This window comes from Megascapheus bottae, chromosome 9 (genome assembly GCF_031878675.1).
Source record: "Megascapheus bottae isolate mThoBot1 chromosome 9, mThoBot2.hap1, whole genome shotgun sequence".
NCBI lineage: Eukaryota > Metazoa > Chordata > Mammalia > Rodentia > Geomyidae > Megascapheus > Megascapheus bottae.
This window is the reverse complement of record NC_143517.1, coordinates 3,333,514-3,353,499: the sequence shown is the minus strand read 5'-3', so window position 1 is coordinate 3,353,499 and position 19,986 is coordinate 3,333,514. Positions and strand designations below refer to the sequence as shown.

Sequence of the window (19,986 nt, the reverse complement as noted above, 5' to 3'; positions counted from 1 at the left end):
AAAAAATACCTTTTGTCATACATGTAGAACAAGAGGATATTTTCAAATCATTGCTTCAATAAAATAGTCAATATTAATAGAATGGGTTATACCTAGAAAGATTCTTGCAATATAAGGGGGAAAGCACAATCCACAGAGAAATAATGAATTCCTTTGTCCCTTCATGTTTTCCTTTGGGTCCAAACTTTAGCTCTAGCAAAACAATACCACACTAGCAAAACCTGAAGAATCATTCTTCTTGCCAAAGCCAGGCATGGCCAGATCTGTGTTCATTGGGTGAAGCTTAATAAGGACATGAGAGTATTTGTATCTATTCAGGAATCACAAAAATATTCATCTACATTTACTGATATCAAAGTGAGATAAAATTCCACATACACTAAAAGCACTACAATTCAAAAGGTAATATGACACCAAGTCTTGAGAATGGGTGTTATAGAAGGATATGTCAACAATGAGTCAGTTCAACTGCACACCCCTTTGAAAGCACTGGTATCACATGGTTGTAATTCAGACACTAAGAGACTTTCGTCAGAGGACAAGGTGAGATGGGAAACCTCAATTGCGAAAACTCAAACTCTAGACATCAAAAGTGAATGAGAGGGTAGAAAGAACCTTCTAGATTTTCTGGAAAAACTGAATGTATATTTCTTGACTATCCACTACTAGAGCACTCCATCAACACACATGCATAGGATAATGGCATTGTTCAAAACAGTTGTGATTTGAAAACAAGAAATATGGACCTCACAGCTGTGACTATCTTACTTTTAAAAATCCTATATTTGGGGGCTGGGAGTTTGGCCTAGTGGTGGTTTGGCCTAGAGTGCTTGGCTAGCATGCAAGAAGACCCGGGTTCCATTCCTTGGTTCCACATACATAGAAAAAAGCTGGAAGTGGTGCTGAGGCTCAAGTGGTAGATCTCTAGCCTTGAAAAAGTCAAAGGACAGTGCTCAGGCCCTGAGCTCAAGCTCGGGATTGGCAAAAACAAAACAAACAAATAAAACAACAGCAACAACAAGAAACCCTATATTTGCTTCCCTCCTTAGGTTTCAGATCAACATCTCAGCAGTTACCTAGGTTCAGTGGAGGTCAGTGACATAAATATAACTTTGTACACTTACAACTTGGTGAAGTTTAACCTATTTCTATATAACTGTCTAATATATACATACACATATGCATGTATGTATGTACATATGTACATATGTACACACATATATATTAGACTTTTGAATTTCTGTGAGGCTTTCTTCCTCACAGAAATTCATGTCCATGAAGAGTTGCAGGAAGAGGAGTGAACAAAGACAAAGATGTGGGTTATGCAGAGTTTTTAAAATACATATTAATAGCATATGTTATATGATATATTATATTTCGATATAATATATAATTAAAATGCATCAATAATTAATTAGATGACTGGGTGCCAGTACCTCATGCCTATAATCCTAAGTACTTATGAGACTGAGATCTGATGATAAGTATTTTAATACAGCTCGGGAGATAATCCAAAAAACTCATTTCCAGTCAATAGTCAAAAAGCTGGAAGTGGAGTATGGAACAAGTGGTAGAACACCAGCCTCAGAAAATGAAGATAAGAGATAGTATCCAGGCCCTCAGTTCAAACCTCAGTCCTAGCACACAGAAAATCACATTTTTATGAAGTGAGATTTATAGTATATAATTTTAGACTACACTTTTTAGGTAATATGGGGAGAAAAATGTGTTATAATTACAAAGTAAATGATGAAGTTGTGGAGATGAATAAATTATAAGATTAATTCCTTAACATAGAGACCCACCTCTACTATGCAAGTTATTAGATTTACAATGATATCTCTCTTATGCCTACAAACTCATAAAAGATGCCAGTCTCTATGTTAACTCTGTCCACAATGGCATCCACAGTCTTAAACAACTCAACTCTAAAATCAAGGAATCACTTTTTTGAAATTTAGTTATGAATTAGCCTGAGTGTCTGATTTCAGTATATTAAGGTTATTACATGAAATTCTTACATAGTACATAATTGAAGCAGATAGCTCAAATATTTGGGAAAGAAATCTTGTGTGTAGCACAATTCTTGAACTGATAACATACCGAGACACCAGGATAAAGTTAATTTTTTTCTAATAAGTGTTTTAGAAGAGTTTTCACAAGAGACATGAAAGGATTCCTTCTTGAGTGAACACCAAGCAGTTGATGGGAAATTAAGTACATATTAAGAAATGTCACAAAGTCCAGAAATCCTACTAGCCAGATACATAGTTTCTCCTTGAGACCATACTTACATTGTGCTTTGTGAGGTTTGAAATATTAGTTGCTATTGCTTGTAGCCAGTCAATGGAGTCTTCAGTGGAGAGGCACTGAATAATTCCACTGCAGACACCATCCACAGCAACCACTTGAAAGGCGTTCTGCCTGCAGAAACAAGAGAAGAAAAGAAAAAAAGAAACATCAAAATCTCATACTATTCCTGTATATCAACACATGACAGTATCTGAGGAAAAAGCTCTTCTTTCATTCTATATAAACATCAGATCCCCAGCTCACATGTGATCATTTCTCTTTATAAATGCCTCTGCTTTTGGAGTGAACAACATGCATTGACTTAGATATAATTTCAAGCAAGTAGGAGGCATCCTCAGATTCAAGTAAATATGAACAAAATGTGAAATGTAAATAGCAGCTCATGTAAGAAATTCTAGAAGTATTCTTTTTTCCAATGAAATATGAGATTAAACATATTCTGTAATTTTGGTTACTGTCATCTTGGCATTTGCTGATGCATTTTCTGACTCACATTGGAAAGATCATATGATGTTTGTTTAAAAATTCACTTGACTTTCCCATGCTGTAGTATGTTGTCAGTTCTGATCCATGTTGTACTCAAGTTGTACATCTTCTCAAAAATGGCTGAAAGCTGGGACCTCCAGTCTCCTTCTTAAGTTTCAAGATCATGTTTTCTTTTCAAAAATGTTTTGTAGAATTTCTTTTTATTGTACAGAAGGGTTACAGTTACATAAGATAATGAGTAAATTTCTTTTTGAATAGTGCCACTCCTTCCCTCCTTTTCTCCTGCTTTTTCTCCCTCACAATTCCCATCCTGCCCCCAAGTTTTAAAATATATTTAGAACATAATGTCTTGTGATTATCATTGTTGCATTGATTTACCCTTTGTCCTATGTCACCCCATTTCTGTGATTCCCTTTTTTGTCCCCAAATCAGATAAAGTAATATAATACAAAGGATATAAAAAGAAAACAAAACAAAAAAGTGAAACAGGGGTTAAATCACAGAGGAAAATGAAAGAAAAAATACATAACTTTATATAGTCCACTAAGAAAAAAAACGGAAAAAACAAAACATAACAAAAAAAACCTCTGTTTCCATATCTTAGAATTTATTTAGATTATCATCATTTTAAAAGATCATATGTACACAGCTGTTGAGTGATTGTGATCCACCAGGCATCATTTGTTCCTTTTGGTCTGGCTTACTTCACTTAATATTTTTTCCAGATATACCATTGCCTTATGAATGGGATAATGACATTATTTCTGATGGAAACTGAGAACTCTATGATGACTACACACTACATTTTCTTGGTCAAGTCATCTACCGATCAGCATCTGGGTTGACTCCATGTTTTGGCTATGGTAAATAATGCTAAAATGCACATAATTGTGCTTGTAGATTTAGTATGGTTTTGTATCTGTTCATTTTTTTGATTGCTGTGTCATAAGGGAGCTCTATATTTAGCCTTTTTAGGAACCTCCTTAGTGCATTCCAGAGTGGATGAACCAGTTTACATTCCCACCAACAGTGTAGTAGCATTCCTTATTGGCCACATCCCCAACAGCATCTGTTATTATTATTATTATTATTATTATTATTAATAATAATAATCTGTTGTCTTGATAATTGCTATTCTAACTGGGATGAGGTGGAATCCCAATATAGTTTTGATTTGCATTTTTTATGGCCACAATGTTGAACATTTTGTCATGTTTCTATTGGCCATTCATATATCCTTTTTGGAGAAGTTTGTAGGCATTTAGTTTAGAAAATTGAAGTTGGATAAATGGGATTGCATTAAACTGCAGAGCTTCTGAATAGCAAAAGATGTAGCTAACAAGTTAAATAGAAAGCCCAAAGATTGGGAGAAGACATTCATTAGCCATACAACAGACAACCTTGAATCTAGAATAGACTTAGCACTCAAAAAATTAAGCCCCGTAAAAACAAATCCTCAAAGAAATAAACAACCCCATTAGTAAGAGGGTTAAAGTCTTAAATGGTCATGTTTTCTACTTGTGTTAGTGTTGAAATTTTCAAAAAATTCTTTCTTTGGAAATTGCAAGTACCAGACCAAGGACCTCTATGATTATGACTGGCATTTGTGTTAACCACAGAATATTAAACAATATCCTCATTCATTGTTCACGAAAGAACTATGGAAGTTTCCGTTTTTGCCGTCAATATCTTCAGCAGTTTATTACATTTTTGTCTATATCAAGTACTTGCAAGGTTTGGCTATAAATATAATGAATAGACATAGATAACATCCAGAAATGAATAAAAGCTGACCAAATGACTTAGCCTGGATAACTTCCCTGGTGTACAACACAATTCATTTTAAAAAGGCACAAGGTATTTTTAAATCTTAAGTAATTATGGAAAAAAAAACTCCAGCTCAGAATTCAAAATGCTACATAAAAATTCAAATACTCCCTCTGAGTGAAAATCTTTCCAGGCATTTCTGAATTTTGCAATTGGGTATTTGTAGAGATTAGGAATTATTTACTTCCTGAAATAAAAGAAAAGCCAAATATATACCTATCTTAGGTTCACACTTAAGCTATAGCCTTTCTCTCTCCTTTAAACTATTGCAGCCTCAGAACTGAGCTGATGGTCTTTCTGCATGAAAGGCTCCCTACAATCAAATTGTTAATATTTTGTTTTGTTTTATTTTGTTTATTTTGTTTTGTTTTATTTTTTTCCAGTCCTGGGTCTTGAACTCAGGGTTTGTGCACAGTCCTTGAACTTTTATTTTCTCAAGGCTATCACTTTACCACTTAAGTCTCAGCTCCACATCTAGCTTTCAATGGTTAATTGAGAGTTTCACAGTTTTTACTGCCTGGGTTGGCTCTGAATTGTGACCTCTCCCTGGGTAGCTGCAATTATAGGAATGAGCCACTGAGCCACTTGAACCTGGAGAATTTTTAGTATTTTTCAAGGACCTGATTCTCAGGCTATAACACATCTCTTTCTGCTGAAGTCAGATATAAATGTCTCTATATACGTACTTCTTCTTCTTTCTCTCTCTCTATCACTCTCTATCCATAGATAGATAGATAGATAGATAGATAGATAGATACATAGATAGATAGATAGATAGATAGATAGATAGATAGATAGAGATACATATGTCTGTATATATAACATGTATGTTTAGTTACAAACATATTACATGGAAATAGGAAATATATGTAGTATGTATTCCTTTGAAATTGATTACAGTATAAACAACTGAGCATGAAAAGAATATTATAACTGCACATGTAAATTCTTTAGGTTTAATTCTGAGGTTCAACAGTAACTAAAACATTTCAAATAATCAAACAGAAGTCCATCCATTCATAGAAAACAAGAACAAATTTGAAGTTAGTAATATTCATTTCTTTCCAATCTCTGACTTGAAAAACCAATTAAAGCATGCTTTGAACATATTTGTTGTTCCTATTTTAAATAAATCATGAAAGCTAGGTATTTTTAGCCAATTAATTGATTGCATTCAAATCAAACCTGTAGGCTATGCAACTGTAAGGGTTGCAAAGTTCCCACATAGAGTAATCCTCAACTTTTATAAATATGAATCTCTAACTGGACACAAAACAATTTACACTCCATATTGCTTTTGAAATTGATAGAAACCTTTCTATGAAGTTTGTGAATTGTTTCTTTCAGAACACATGACATATTACAAAAATGGACTGGTTGACAGGAGCCAGTGGCTCACACCTGAGCCACTAAGGATGAGATCTAAGGATGGCAGTTTTGAGCCAATCTGGGCAGGAGATCTGTGAGGTGCTTAGCTTCAATTAAGAAACAAAAAATCAGAAGCAAAACTATGATACAAGCTGTAGTCTTGAAAAAAATACTTAGGGTCAATGACCACACCGTAAGTTATGTGTTTTGTGTGCAAGACCAGTGCAAAAAAATAAGAAAAACGGTCGGTTCATTAAGATTACATATATTGGCATCAAATGTCTCTCTCTAGTATAAACTAAAGAAGAGTTTTGGTAAATTAATTCACTTCTGTGCTTTCGATTCCCCCACAGAAAGACTAGAATGATCTGATATATAGATTCATCTATTTATTTTCCTCAGTAGTTGGTAGCATCCAGATACTTCCCCATTGTATAGCAGCTCCATGAATAAAGATCCTCTAAATGACTGAATGACAATGGATACCATAGCATGCATTTTGCTGAGGATGACAACAAAAAGACTTGGCATTTCATTAAACACTTCAGCACAACTATATTACTTTCCTAATTCATAATTTTAGATAGATACGTGTTTAACTCAACAACAGTAGTCATTCATCATGTGGTTTCAACTTATTTAGTGCTATATAATCTAAAATGAAAAGGCCTGATAACTTATAAATTCTGTATTATGAGACATCAATGTTCATGATAATAAAAGAATAGTCTTGAATATACAAAATGATGGTTAATTTGACACAGAAATTGCATGAAATACTAGTGATATAGCTACAGAGTAAGTTATCTTAAGTTTTAAGTTCAAATTGATTTTCCACTCTGTGTAATGGTTTGACAGTTTGCTAAGGATTCTTGATCATTGCTCTGGCAATAAGAACTATTCTGAACTATTACTGAATTTCAGAGTAGTTGTACTCATTTAAAATACAAATTAGTCTTCCTTGTATGAATATTACACTGCTTCCAGTAAGAATTCATAAACAGTTTTTAATTGAACATATGCATATACATGAATACATTTACATTTCTAATTAATGCCATTAATATTTCATGTTTTGACTCACTGTTGATTTTATACCATATGAAGGCAGATGTAGTAGGATGAGTTCATGAGAGGTGAACTAGAAAAAAGAGAAACTCTAAAATACTGTGCACATGGAACAAGAATTTCAGAATCTAAGATACGTAACTTTGTAATTACTGGTTTGCCACTCCCATGAATACATGCTGAAAGATCAGCATGAAGAATCTACCTTAATACACAAAGGGCTCTTTCAGTCTTAGAGGGAGTATGAAGCCTACAAAGTGTCATGAATGAACTTTGCAGAAAGAGCATCGTGGTTAAATATGTGAGTCATGGAGGATGGTGTCAGAAAAGTTAGAGGGATACTGTAATTCATAAATATGAGATGACACGGAATTGAGGTTAGAGAGTATCAGTCAAAGTAGAATAAAACAATTAGTTTAACGTATTTTTAAAGGCATTAGGAAGCATTTGATTCAGTAATTGCTTTTTAACCAGATAATGATAGACAGAGTACAGTAAAAATTACTAGGGAGTTTTAGAGCCAAACAATGAAATGACTAGAGTTGGTGGAGACAAAGGAAAGCGTAAACTTTAGACAGAGGATAATTAATCCCCAAATAAATATCAGAAACCTGAAATGCATGGCATATTGAGAGAAAATCAGGTCGCTATTCATGTTTGAAGGAACATATGTTGTAGGAAACAGGCAAGACCTGATCGGCATAAGCTTTGCAAATCTGGCTGTGACATTTTTACCTCACCTTGAGGTTAGAGAGAACCAATGTTAACATTTCAGCTTCGGAATGAAAAGATCACATTTGTATTTTAGAAGTATCTCTTTGTGCTGCTTAACAAGGCTGGAAAGGGAACAAAGGTTAGGAGAGACAAGAGAAGGCTATGATTGCAGTATGGAAGTGAAAACTCATAATAATCGATCACTGGATAAAGGCTTTATGCACAGAGGAAATGGAAGTGACTTGAATTTCCTAGATTCAGAGCATTTATTGGATCTGACAATTAATTGGTGGTGGTGATATTAGAGGTAAGAAAGAAAGACAACGTGCATTCTCAGGCTGATGATTTCATTATGAACTCTAATTCCTACTGAGTTCAACTCACAAGAAGTGGAATCAGAGTCCTTTCTGCTATGGTTGTGTTCCCTTAAGCCCCTCTTTTTATTGCTCCTTATAGTATTTTTTTCATCTCAAATATTTATTTCTTTGTGATGAGTATTTTCAGAATGATTACTTATACAAATCTGAATTATATAATACAATAATGGTGATGATAAACACCCTCTTCATAATATAATCTTTTCCTATTTCTTCAAAATGTCTCAAGGGAGCTTGGTTCTGGGGCTTACATTTATAATCCTAGCTACTCAAAAGACAAGTGGTGCTGTGGCTCAAGTGATTAGAGCACTAGCTTTGAATATAAAGAGGCTCAAGGACAGTGTGAAGGCCCTGAGTTCAAGCCCCAGGACAGCACCCCACCTTATAGTATTGTTTCCAACTTTAAATATAAAAGTGCTTATTGAAGTTCATAAGGGTTCCTTTCGAACTGTATTTGTTACCTATCTTCTAAGCCTTATCCATCAGTCTTCCTTGTGATTTAAAAGGAGTCATCATTCCTTACAGAAAACACGTACTCTTCAACTGTAACAGTCCTTCCTTCACTCCCTTTTGAATGACTTCTATCCCTACCCTGATTTTCTGGGAATTACTGACATGCAATTCTCACTTATAATTTCTCTATCTGTAGAATGAAGAATACAGCACCTGTCTTGTTTGTATTAATGTTCTGTTTTGAATCTTATGGACCAGGCTTCTGAATGCATAGCATTCTCTTAAAAATGTATGTTATGATGTTTCTAATGGTCATGACTCAATTCAGCATTTAAGAATTTAACTCACATGTAACTCCATCTATGATAACATTTATGTATTCCTTCATTCATTTTTATTATTCTTAAGAAGTTATACAAAGGAGTTTCAATTCAATATATCATCAAGATGCCTTGTAGTCCCAAACCACAATGCCTTTTGTAACTCCCATGTTTACTCTGAGTTTTCCCCACTCAAATGCTCCCCAAACTTCCCAGTGCTTTCTTGAAATACTTTTTATATTTTCCTCTGTGGAACTAAGCCTGTGTGTGCATTTGCTATGTAGTATCCTTCTTTGAGAAATTTATTATCTTTAAAACATTTGTATGAAGGGATTTTAGCACAATAAATCAGCTTATAACTACAGTGCATTCTGACCAATAGCGTAAGTTCAAGCTCCTGAAGAAAGACTTCCTACTGTACATTGTGTAAACAGTGGTCAGTCTTTACTTTGTACTTAATGAAAAATAATCATCATCAACCAAGGATCCTTTAACCCTTACCTATAATCCTAGCAACTCAGGAGGCTAAGATCTGAGCCTCCTGATTCATAGCTAGCTGGGGTGGGAAAGTCCATGAGAATCTTAGCTCCAATTAAGTATCCAAAAAACTGGAGATGAGATAGGGCTCAAGGGGTAGAGTGTTATTCTTGAGCAAAAATGCTCAAGGACCTAGCACCTGAGTTCAGCCACAGGATCAGTACAAAAAAAGAAAAAAATGAAATAAAATTTAATCTTCATTGTCCTCCACCGAGGCTCTGCGTTTGATAAATGACATCTGCTGTCACTCAAAACAGACCCCTACCTGAGGTATATTCTTATAATTCTGTATTTTACTGTAACATCTTCCTTTCCCTTGTAACTAAATAAGCATACCTATTCTATGTTATATTTTCCAATTTTCCTCATTCATTAAACAAATCTACTCATATTACATCAATACATATAAGACTTCATGTTCGTTCATACCAATTCTATGTTTTTCACATAGTATTTTCGAGGACCTGGATTTCTACTTGTCTTTAATTTTTTTCTTCTTCTAGTAGTAGAAGAATGCTGTCCCTTAGCATTTTGGCTCAAGGCTGGCACTATGCCACCTGATTCACACACCCATTTCTGGGTTTTGGTAGTTAATAGGAGAGGAAGCTTATGCCAGAATGGTTTCCAATTAAAATCTTCTAGTGTAGATAGAATTACAGATGTGATCTACCATCACCTACATTTAATCAGTCACTTTCAATTCTGAATAATTCCAATTACATTAAATGTATAACATTTTCTTCCTAATGTAACAGTCCACCTTGACAAATGTAATGAACAACGTAAAAGTAAAACAGAAATTCTTGACACTGTATAGGAAGGGAAAGAGAAAGTGGAAGCAAAATGATTTCAGAAGTAACTCTGATCAAGATGCATTATACTCATAAATAGACATGTTAAAATTAAACTTCCTTCGAACAACTTATCAATGCTAAGTTTATAAAATAAAAGTCCCAATACTATCAGGTGTCTGGGGATCCAGGATTCACAGATCTTCCTATATACTTGCTCATCTTTCTTTCCTTACAGATGTCAACATGACATATGTTGAATTTACATGCACACATGTAAGTAATTTTACACTTCTTATGCTTAATAATCTGTTCCCCACAGCTACTCTGCCCTAGCATCTGTCATTCTATTTCTGAATTCTGCCTATCTCTCACTCTGAAGAGATACCTTGCTTCCCAAATTTGAAAGTCTTAGTATCTAAGTAAAGGAAAAACAGTACGTTGTTTAACACTGTATAACACAGAATTTCTTTATCTAATCATGAAGTTAAAAGAAATATACTTTTGCCAATATTACTCCTACATTTTTTTCCAGTCTTTCACAAATACTCAAGTTCTTCTCCATCCCTTCCCCTCCACATCCGCAGCCTGGGCTCAAGGCTAAGGCTCTACTATGTTGAGCCACACACAGCACCATTTCTGGTTTTCTGGTAGTTAATTGCAGATGAGAGTTCCACGGATTTTTGTATCTAGGCTGGCTTTGAACCAAGATCGTCAGATTTCAGGCTCCTGAGTAGCTAGGATTGCAGGCATGAGCCACCAGCACCCGGATACCCAAGTTCTGGCTACAAGAAATATCACATGAAAATGGAATTCAATTTTTAAATAAATATATCAAAATTTGACAAATAAAACAACAGGAACACTGGCAGAGTGAGTTTCCCAACTTAGGAGATCATTGCTAAATTGATGTAAAATTGATTGAAGGAGGTGTGAATATTTCCAATGACTGCCATGCCAAGGTCTGTTCCTTTCGGTGGGTGGAAAATACTGGTGTCTGTGTGGAACAGGCAGACATTTTTCTTCATGCATTATTCCTGAAGAATATAGAACAACATTGATTTCACAGCACTTACATTATGTTCTACATTATAAATTATCTGGAATTATTTAGAGAATCCAGAAACATCACTGAAGTAATAAGTTCCACATGAACTGTATGACATATTATGTAAGTGACTGGAGCAGCCATTGATTCTGATGCCCTTGGAAGTTCCTGGAGCCAGTGGCCCAAAGATAGAAACAACTGTGACGACAAAGGAGATACTTACACTTTTGTCTTCCTCAACCACACAGTATATGTCATCTGCGTGCCTGAGGATTATGCTACAAAAATGGATATTTGGATGTTGGGATCATGGATTTTTTCATCATGATTACATCTTCCTTTCTGACTGTGTTTTCTTACTCTGTAACTATTATTACAACATGCCATCCATTTGTAATTCCTTTATTTGCTTTTCACTATACTTTATGAGTAGATTTTACTTATACTTTATGTCACTATCTCTACCATATCTTTCTTATGATAAACTATTTTTCAGTTCAGTAATTACCTTAAGAGTTATGATCAACCACTCTTGTCTATTTTAAAGCCTCATTTTCAACATCTTCAGTAATCTTACAGTATCATACCTAGTTCTTTCTATTTTTGCCTAAGCACTTCTTTCGTGTGTGATATGTTTACTAATTCTCCATTCTTCTCATAGCCACAAAAATGTAAATCCCTAAAACTTTTCTCTTAAAACAACCTTAAGCAGAGTACTGATAATAAGCCAGCTTCATATATGATTCTGTTATTTCACAAGATTGTACTATGGAAAGCTCTCATGGACACCCACCCCTACCAATGTCCAGACATGAATCTCTCCCACAAAATCCTTTTGAATGCATCCCCCCAGATCAAAAGGGGAGTGAACCCTTGGAAAGAAGCATAAATTATGTTGTTTGAAATTTAATAAAGTGGGAATATTACTTAACAGACTTCACTTGAACACTTCTGATTCTATAGTATTTACCAAACATAAAGTAGATGATATTGTGAACAACCAATTAATAAACAACACTTTATTTCTTCCTCCTTATTGCTCATTTAATAAGTATTCAGTGAGGTCAGAAGAGAAAAATATTATGTAAAAGGCCCAGATGCAGAAGTAAATATGTGGGCTGAGACTGTAACTCTGTGATAGAGCACATTCCTAACATACGTGGGACTCAGAACAAGCCTTCCATGGAAGAAGCATTATTTTCCCAAATTCATGAGTATACATAATTAATATAATAATAATAATAGGAAATACATCTGAAACAGATATATTAATGGCCTTGTCTTGCACATGCGGAAGATAAAGTTTTAGAAAGGCTCTATCTCCTATTTTGATATCCTGAACATGGCATTATCATTTAATATTATAACATATTTTGTTCATAATTAAAAGTTATTATCTGATGCCTGTGGCTTATGCCTATATTCCTAACTAGCTGGAAATCAGAGGATCATAGTTTGAAACCAACCTGGGCGGGAAAGCCCATGAAACTCTTATCTCCAAGAAAAGAGCAAGATACAGAGTGGAGTTGTGGGTCAAGAGGTAAAGCATCTGATTTGAGTAAACAAAAAAATCTAGCTAAGCAATAGTATCATGCCCTACGTTTAGGCTTAAGAAGCAGCTATTTCTTTGCATAACTAATTAAAAATGAAAAGCAAAATGATAAAGCCAAAACAGGTATTTATTTCTGTGTTAGGATTTTTATAACATGGTAATCATAAACTTTTCCCAGTGGTAAACATATTGTAACATGTCAATTTATATATATACAAGAGTACTTGTTTGCAAATACAAGAAGCTATTAGTTTTCATGAGAACAGCACTAATATAGAATACATTATTCCTTCCTTTTCTTTCTTTCTTTCTTTCTTTCTTTCTTTCTTTCTTTCTTTCTTTTTCTTTCTGTCTGTCTTTTCTTGTCTTTCTTTCTTTCTTTCTTTCTTTCTTTCTTTCTTTCTTTCTTTCTTTCTTTCTGCCTGCCCGCCTGCCTGTTTTCTTTCTTTCCTTTCTTCCCTCCTTCCTTCCTTCCTTCCTTCCTGCCTTCCTTCCTTCCTTCCTTCTCTCCCTCCCTCCCCTCTCTCTCTGCCTCTCTGTTTCTCTGTCTCTGTCTCTGTCTGTCTGTCTCTCTGTCTCTGTCTCTCTGTCTGTCTCTCTGTCTCTCTGTCTCTGTCTCTCTCTGTCTCTGTCTCTCTCTCTGTCTCTCTCTCTGTCTCTCTCTCTCTCTCTCTCTCTCTCTCTCTCTCTCTCTCTCTCTCTCTCTCTCTCTCTCTCTCTCTCTCTCTCTCTCTCTTCCTTTCTTGCAGTACTGGGGTTTGAACTCAGAATCTCATACTTATGGGCTGTTTTGCTTTCTCATTCAGGGTTGACACTTAACCACTTGAACCATGCCCCTCTTTTTGTGGATTAATTGAAAATGGAGTATTTTCAGAATTTTCTGCACATGCTGGTTTCAACCATCAATCTGCCAGATCTCAGTTTCTAAAGTAGTTAGGATTACAGGTATGAGCCTATAGAGGACAGCATGTCATAGACTTAGGGCCAAGAAAAAATTTTAAACTTTTCTGTATTTGCTATCAGTACTCAGCTATGGATAAGCTTTTTTCCCTTATTAAATCTACTGCCTATTAGTCAGTCAGCTTCTTCATGGAAAATGCCTTCTACTTACAGACACTGAATCAATCTTTATTTAGGGAATAAGGGGACAATAAAATAGCTCTTGAATCTGAATTGCCATGAAATCCATTCTGAATAGTGCCATGTCTATAATTGCTTCTGACTATACTGCTGTTGAGTGTAATTAACTCACTTGCTAAAAGCTGTTGATGTGTTGAAGTGCCAGAACAGTAAAGAGGTGAGGAGTCAATCTGGATTCATCCAAACAATTCATTTTGAGTAGTAATTAATTTACCTAAATATCTTCACATAAAAAATGAAAAAATTGCATCTCAAAGAAGAGCACTTATAAAATTAAGAAAAGTTTTAATAGAAAGATCAATGGCAGGATATGTTAGAACCAATAGTTATTTGAAAACACTAAATATCTTGACACATTGAAGCATATGTACTGATAAAAATATAACAGGATTATCCTCAAAGATAGGAAAGACACAAAGAATTCATTGTTACTATATTTCTAGCATTTCTGTGAAAAGGCTAATTATAATAATAAAGCATGTATTTTTGGACTGATATTTATGCAAAAGTAAACAGCAGTAAATTGTGCATGTGCTTTTTTCTACAACATTTCGTCTATAGATGAAATGATAAATGTTGAAATACTAAATTATAAAAATAAAGCAATAGAAAGTTGAATATTATAAACTGCATTGAGACAAATGTGTTTTTTGTGACTATAATAGGATTCTTAAATATCAGCAGTAAAGAAAGAAGCAGAAAGAACAAAGGAAGGAAGGAACAAAGAAGGAAGGAGGGAAGGAGGGAAGAAAGGAAGGGAAGGAAGGAAATTAAGAACAAAATTGGCACAAGGCATAAGCCAACATTTTACCAAAAAAGAAATATTAGTGACTGACAAAAATGTAGGTAGACAGATGTTCAATTAGAATACAAAAATAAGGATCCCAACGACATATCACTATTTACTTATTAGAATTGAAAACTGAAGAGAGCAACAAAACCAAGTGTTAGCAGAGTGCTGAGGAAATTTGATCATGTGTACATTCTTTTTTTAACAATGATTTATTGTTACAGAAGTGATTTACAGAGCAATTGCTATTACATGAGTCAGGTTTGTTCTGTCACCCTCAGTAAGTCTATTTTTAAAAGGTTAAATATGCTATAATATAATCCAGGATTTATAATCCAAAGAAATCAGCATAAAACCTCTATAGCTATATTCATGGACTTTTGACCTAGAAAAGCTTCTGACTTGATTTTCTTCAAATGACCAATGTGGAAATGTAGTACCTACACTACAAAATACTATTCTTAAAAATGAAGAAACAATAGATCAATGCAACTGTTTGGAAGCATCTCCAGAGAATTGTGCTAAGCAAAAATACCAAATACATATGGTTACAAGGTATAGAATTACATTAACTTATGGTTCTCAACATATTAAAACACAGATTAGTAGTTGTTAAGTGCTGAGGACGTGGAGGGATAGGAAGGCAAGAGGGAAAAAGCATTGTAGCAAGGACACAGGGGCATTCTTGATGTATTGGAAACATTAGGCTATGTTGGTAAACACAGAAATATATACATGTAATATGTTCTATAGAACTGAACATACATGCCTACACAAGGAATTTATGCCTACCAATATGTATGATGTTTTGGGATAGCAGATTTTATAAATATCAAATTTGGGGCTGAAATAATATACTTTAATTTTGCAAGGTATTAACATTTAAAAATAAATAAAATCACACAGTGCCCCATGTATTTTACAACTATAAGTAAATCCACAATTATCTCTAAACAAAAAATAAATCATTGAAAATTAGTGTGTTTTATAGCCAAATATTAGGATAGATACAATCCCAAGAAAAACAATAATTACTCTATAAGGAGTCTGACTAAACTAATTGAAAGAAAAACATTGTTACTTTGGATTAAAAATACCACAATAAGGATAGTGTGCAACACATGAAATTCAGAAAAGATATTTTCCTAGAAGACTATAGCAAGTTGAAAGAAATGAGTAGCAAAACATATAAGCAATTCTTAATGAAATGGAGATATTTATTTAAAATAATATAGATAAAACATTATTAGAGACAATAAACAGGCTATTTCATCAGGATAAGAAATTTACAAAACTTCTAAATCTTTTTTGTGTTCAAAGACATAATTAAATACACAGAGAAAACATCAACAGTCAAAGAACTATAAAAATCTATTTTCAGAATGAAAGATTTAAAAGCCTTCTCAGTATCTGATATACCACACTGGCAGAAACATCATTAAGAAAAAAATCTATTGGGTCAGAACCCCTAATAATCACAAATGATCTTGGTGAACTATTGCAGACCATCACATTAAAACTGACAAAAAGTAATCCTTGTTTAGTGCAAAATAGAACAATTCCTTGAATCATTCACATGCTGGGTCAAATCAAGCTTCAGCAATTACCAAAGCACTGAGAACATCCAAAATGAAATTATATAGAAAACAATAATATAAGCAATGATTAGAAAATCTACAAATCTTATGAAATCTTGCAGTACAGCTTTAAATTGTCAATGAGCTAAAATTTAGGAAATGCCACTGAGTCAAAAGACACAAATATCAACCCTTTTGGATTTCCACCCCTGGCCAGGAAAGAGTAACGCAATACTTTCAAGGTACTCCCCAAAGCAAATAAAATACTTCTGAATCAGCAAGGGAAAAAAGGGTTGCTGTGGGATCTGGGCATTAACTAACAGGATACTGAGACCTGTAGCTTTCATTATTTCCTCTCAGATATCCTTGGTAGGATCTTCCAGAATCTTCAACCCTAAAATGCCAATGGCAAAACATGAAAAACTCCAAGGAAAGCCTGCCCTCTGTTAGCTAAAGGACTTGGAAATATAGAAGTTAAGCCAGAATCCCTTTTGGTCATCATACTTGTCTCCTAACTTGCCAGACATGGTCAGTGTCCTCCTATCTGGACCCCTATCCCAGGCTTCAGCAAAGTGAATAGAGCTAACTTTCCACTTGTATCTAAGCTCTCACCCCAGCTAATCCCGCAAAGCTGGAAACTGACAGTATTCATGTCTTTGCAGCAAACTTTCTAGTCCCTGACACTTCTATCTCAAGAAAGTATACAGCACAAATACCCAAGCTAAGAATTCATGGAAACAGAAATAAGAAAGAAAAGCATAAATCTGATTTTAAATACCTGATATCCTTTGGAAAAATAACAAAATTTATAAATCTTTAGAAAAACTGACTGAGGCATTTCAACCACAAGCAGACAGCAATCGACAATTCATTTATTTTAAAAGATATTAATATCAGAATAATTTGAAGATAAGCTACATAAGAGTAGACATGTAACTCAGGAACAAAGTAATTGTATAACTGCTGTGGACAAGGCATAGATTTCCATTCCCCAGCATCACAAAATAATTAACACAGTAGTTAATAAACTATGCAACTTCTTTACTCTAAGTAACACAAGGAGAAATGCAAGAGTCCAATAAGGCTATATTTTGAGACATACTGAGTTATGACTACAGTGAACAGAGAAATCTAGACTTCAATCAGATTTATAAACATTTTATGGAATTAGATTTTGTCATATAATTCAATCTCTGCTTGGAAATATGCTAAAAACTAGACTAGAGCTCTATGGTGTGTCTTTCAATCAACAGGACTCAGATTCCAAAGCCTGGACTCACCGACTGAGGTCAGTCCCGGGCACGTACTGAGAGAACCTGGAGTGCAGCAGGGGGATGAGTCTCAGATCACACCACCGCTTCTCCCACCGCAGGCCTGGAGATGTGGGCCAGGAAGAGCATGACAATGAGTCCTGCAAAGAGCACACAGAACATTCAGGAGTCTTTTCCTCTCTTCTGGTGTGTTAAGTCTATCTATATCTATGTCTATGTCTATATCCATATGTATATCTATATCTATATCTGATAAAAAAAGCCCCTTTACTTCTGGGAATATTATCATCATATATATGGACTCAAAATGTTTGTAGACTTGTGCCTCTGTGTGTGTGTGTGTGTGTGTGTGTGTGTGTGTGTGTGTCTGTGTGTGTGTGTGTGTGTACGTATGCATACACCAATGCATGCACACATGTATAGTGGTTCTTGGGTTTGAATTAAGGATCCCATGTTCTCTCTAAGTGTTTGTGCTTAAGATCAGTGTGCTATCACTTGAGCCAAACTTCCATTTCCTGGGTTTGGGATGCTTCATTGGAAATAAGAGTCTCATAGACCTTTATTCTCTGTTTGGGTTTGAATAGCAATCCTCAAAGATCAGACACCTGATGAGCTAGAATTATCAGCATGAGCCCCAGCTCATTTATAGCCTTTCAAAGCCTTCATTATCTCTTCTTCTTAGGAAGATGTCAATACTGTAAACACCAGAAATCATTTTCTAAGATCATTACTACTAGAATTCTGAGAAGTTAGGAAGAGTTCATTCAGATGTTAAGTGTCATGAAAATACATGGAAGCCATTGGGTGAAGATTGGTAGAAAAGAAAATATGAGTTGTAAAACTAAGTTCTTTAAAGAATGGGAGAGATGAGGCAAAACTGGGACTGAAAAGAATGATGCATGAAAAATAGAAGCAGTCATTTTTTAGTTAGCCCAAGCCCTTTTGGGGCCTGTTCATTGCTAAGCACTTTTACAAGTATTCTCATTAATCAGCTATTTGCAAATATTTTTTGCAATAACATTACTACAAAATCACTTCCAAGGAAGATGTAAGCTTTGTTTTAGCCTCATTTTATAAACTGTTTAATTTCCTAGAGTTTTTCTTGTTATATCAAGGTAACTATTGTTGGCTTAAAATTATATGTACTGGGGAAAGAAGTTGGCACTGAAATAATAGAGACTCAGCCTAGCTCTCTTCCACAAAAAGGGAGAATCAGGGAAGCCCAGGAGCCAACTATCCCAAGAAATCAACAACTATAAATTTAAGAATCAACAGAAAAATATACAAATGGGGAAAAAAACCAAATAAAGCTTCTAACCCATGCTCTCAAAGAATTAGAAACAACAGGACCCCTCCACGACCCGTCATCAGGGAGCTTTGAACCACAAAAGCCAGAAAGCCCTAAACTCCAACAAGCTGCAGGATCCAGACTCAGGAATCACACACAGCCGGGCCCCACCCCTGGGAACAGGGAGGGCTGGTCAACTAGCACCAGTGGAACTAGCTGAGACCTAGTTGTGCAGCTGCACACAGCCTTTGGGAACTTGTGGACACATCGGCAAAGGCTGCATGCTCAGACCCAGAATCAGGAGAACACTCCACCCCACTACAGCAGTGCAATCTAAGTCCATAGTATAAGCATAGTCAGAAACTATGTGTCTCCACTGGGAAGCAGTGGGCATGACAGCAAATTCAAAACTTTTTAGACTGTTATGACATCAAGATGCATTAGAAAGGAACTTATAAAACATAGCAAAGCAGTCCTAAGGGTAAATTTATTGCACTAGGTGCTCATATTAAAAAAAAAACAGAATAAACTCATGTAAACAATGTAAGGTAGCAATTGAAGCACCTAGAGGAGCAAGAAAAGTTAATTTTAAGGCAACTAGAAGGACAGGAAAAAAGTAAAATTGGAAATACCAGAGATTGAAAAAGATCTACTACACATAAAAATAATAAATCAAGAAGTTGGTTCTTTGAAGGAGTCAACAAAATTGACAGACCCCTGGCATGATTAATCAAAAAAAAAAGGAGAAAGGAGATTCAAATAAACAAGATTAGAGGTCCCATGGGAATAATCACGACTGACATTCAAGAAATTCAATACATTATGAATAAGTACTTCCAGGGCCTATATTCAAGGAAACAGGAAAATTTAGTAGAAATGGATTCTTTTTTTAAATAAACATAGGCTACTCAAATTAAACCAAGAAGAGACAAGTCAACTGAACAAATCAATTTCATACAATGAGATAGCAGAAGCAATCAGAGACATGCCAACCAAAAAGAGCCCAGGTCAAGATAGTTTCACTACAGAATTCTACAAAACTTTTAAAGATGAAGTAAGACCTATA

The 19,986-nt window shown here is 34.9% G+C and overlaps 1 protein-coding gene across 1 annotated transcript in view; it reads right to left on the bottom strand.

Moving 5' to 3' along the window:
• The window catches only part of Sntg1 (syntrophin gamma 1), a 774,750-nt gene that overhangs the window by 189,126 nt on the left and 565,638 nt on the right, over positions 1-19,986 (bottom strand). The window contains exons 11-12 of the mRNA XM_090338807.1: positions 17,642-17,772; positions 2,295-2,424 (exon numbers count right to left, since the gene is read on the bottom strand). Coding sequence (XP_090194933.1) covers positions 2,295-2,424; positions 17,642-17,772 — 261 coding nt within the window. The remainder of the gene's footprint in view (positions 1-2,294; positions 2,425-17,641; positions 17,773-19,986) is intronic.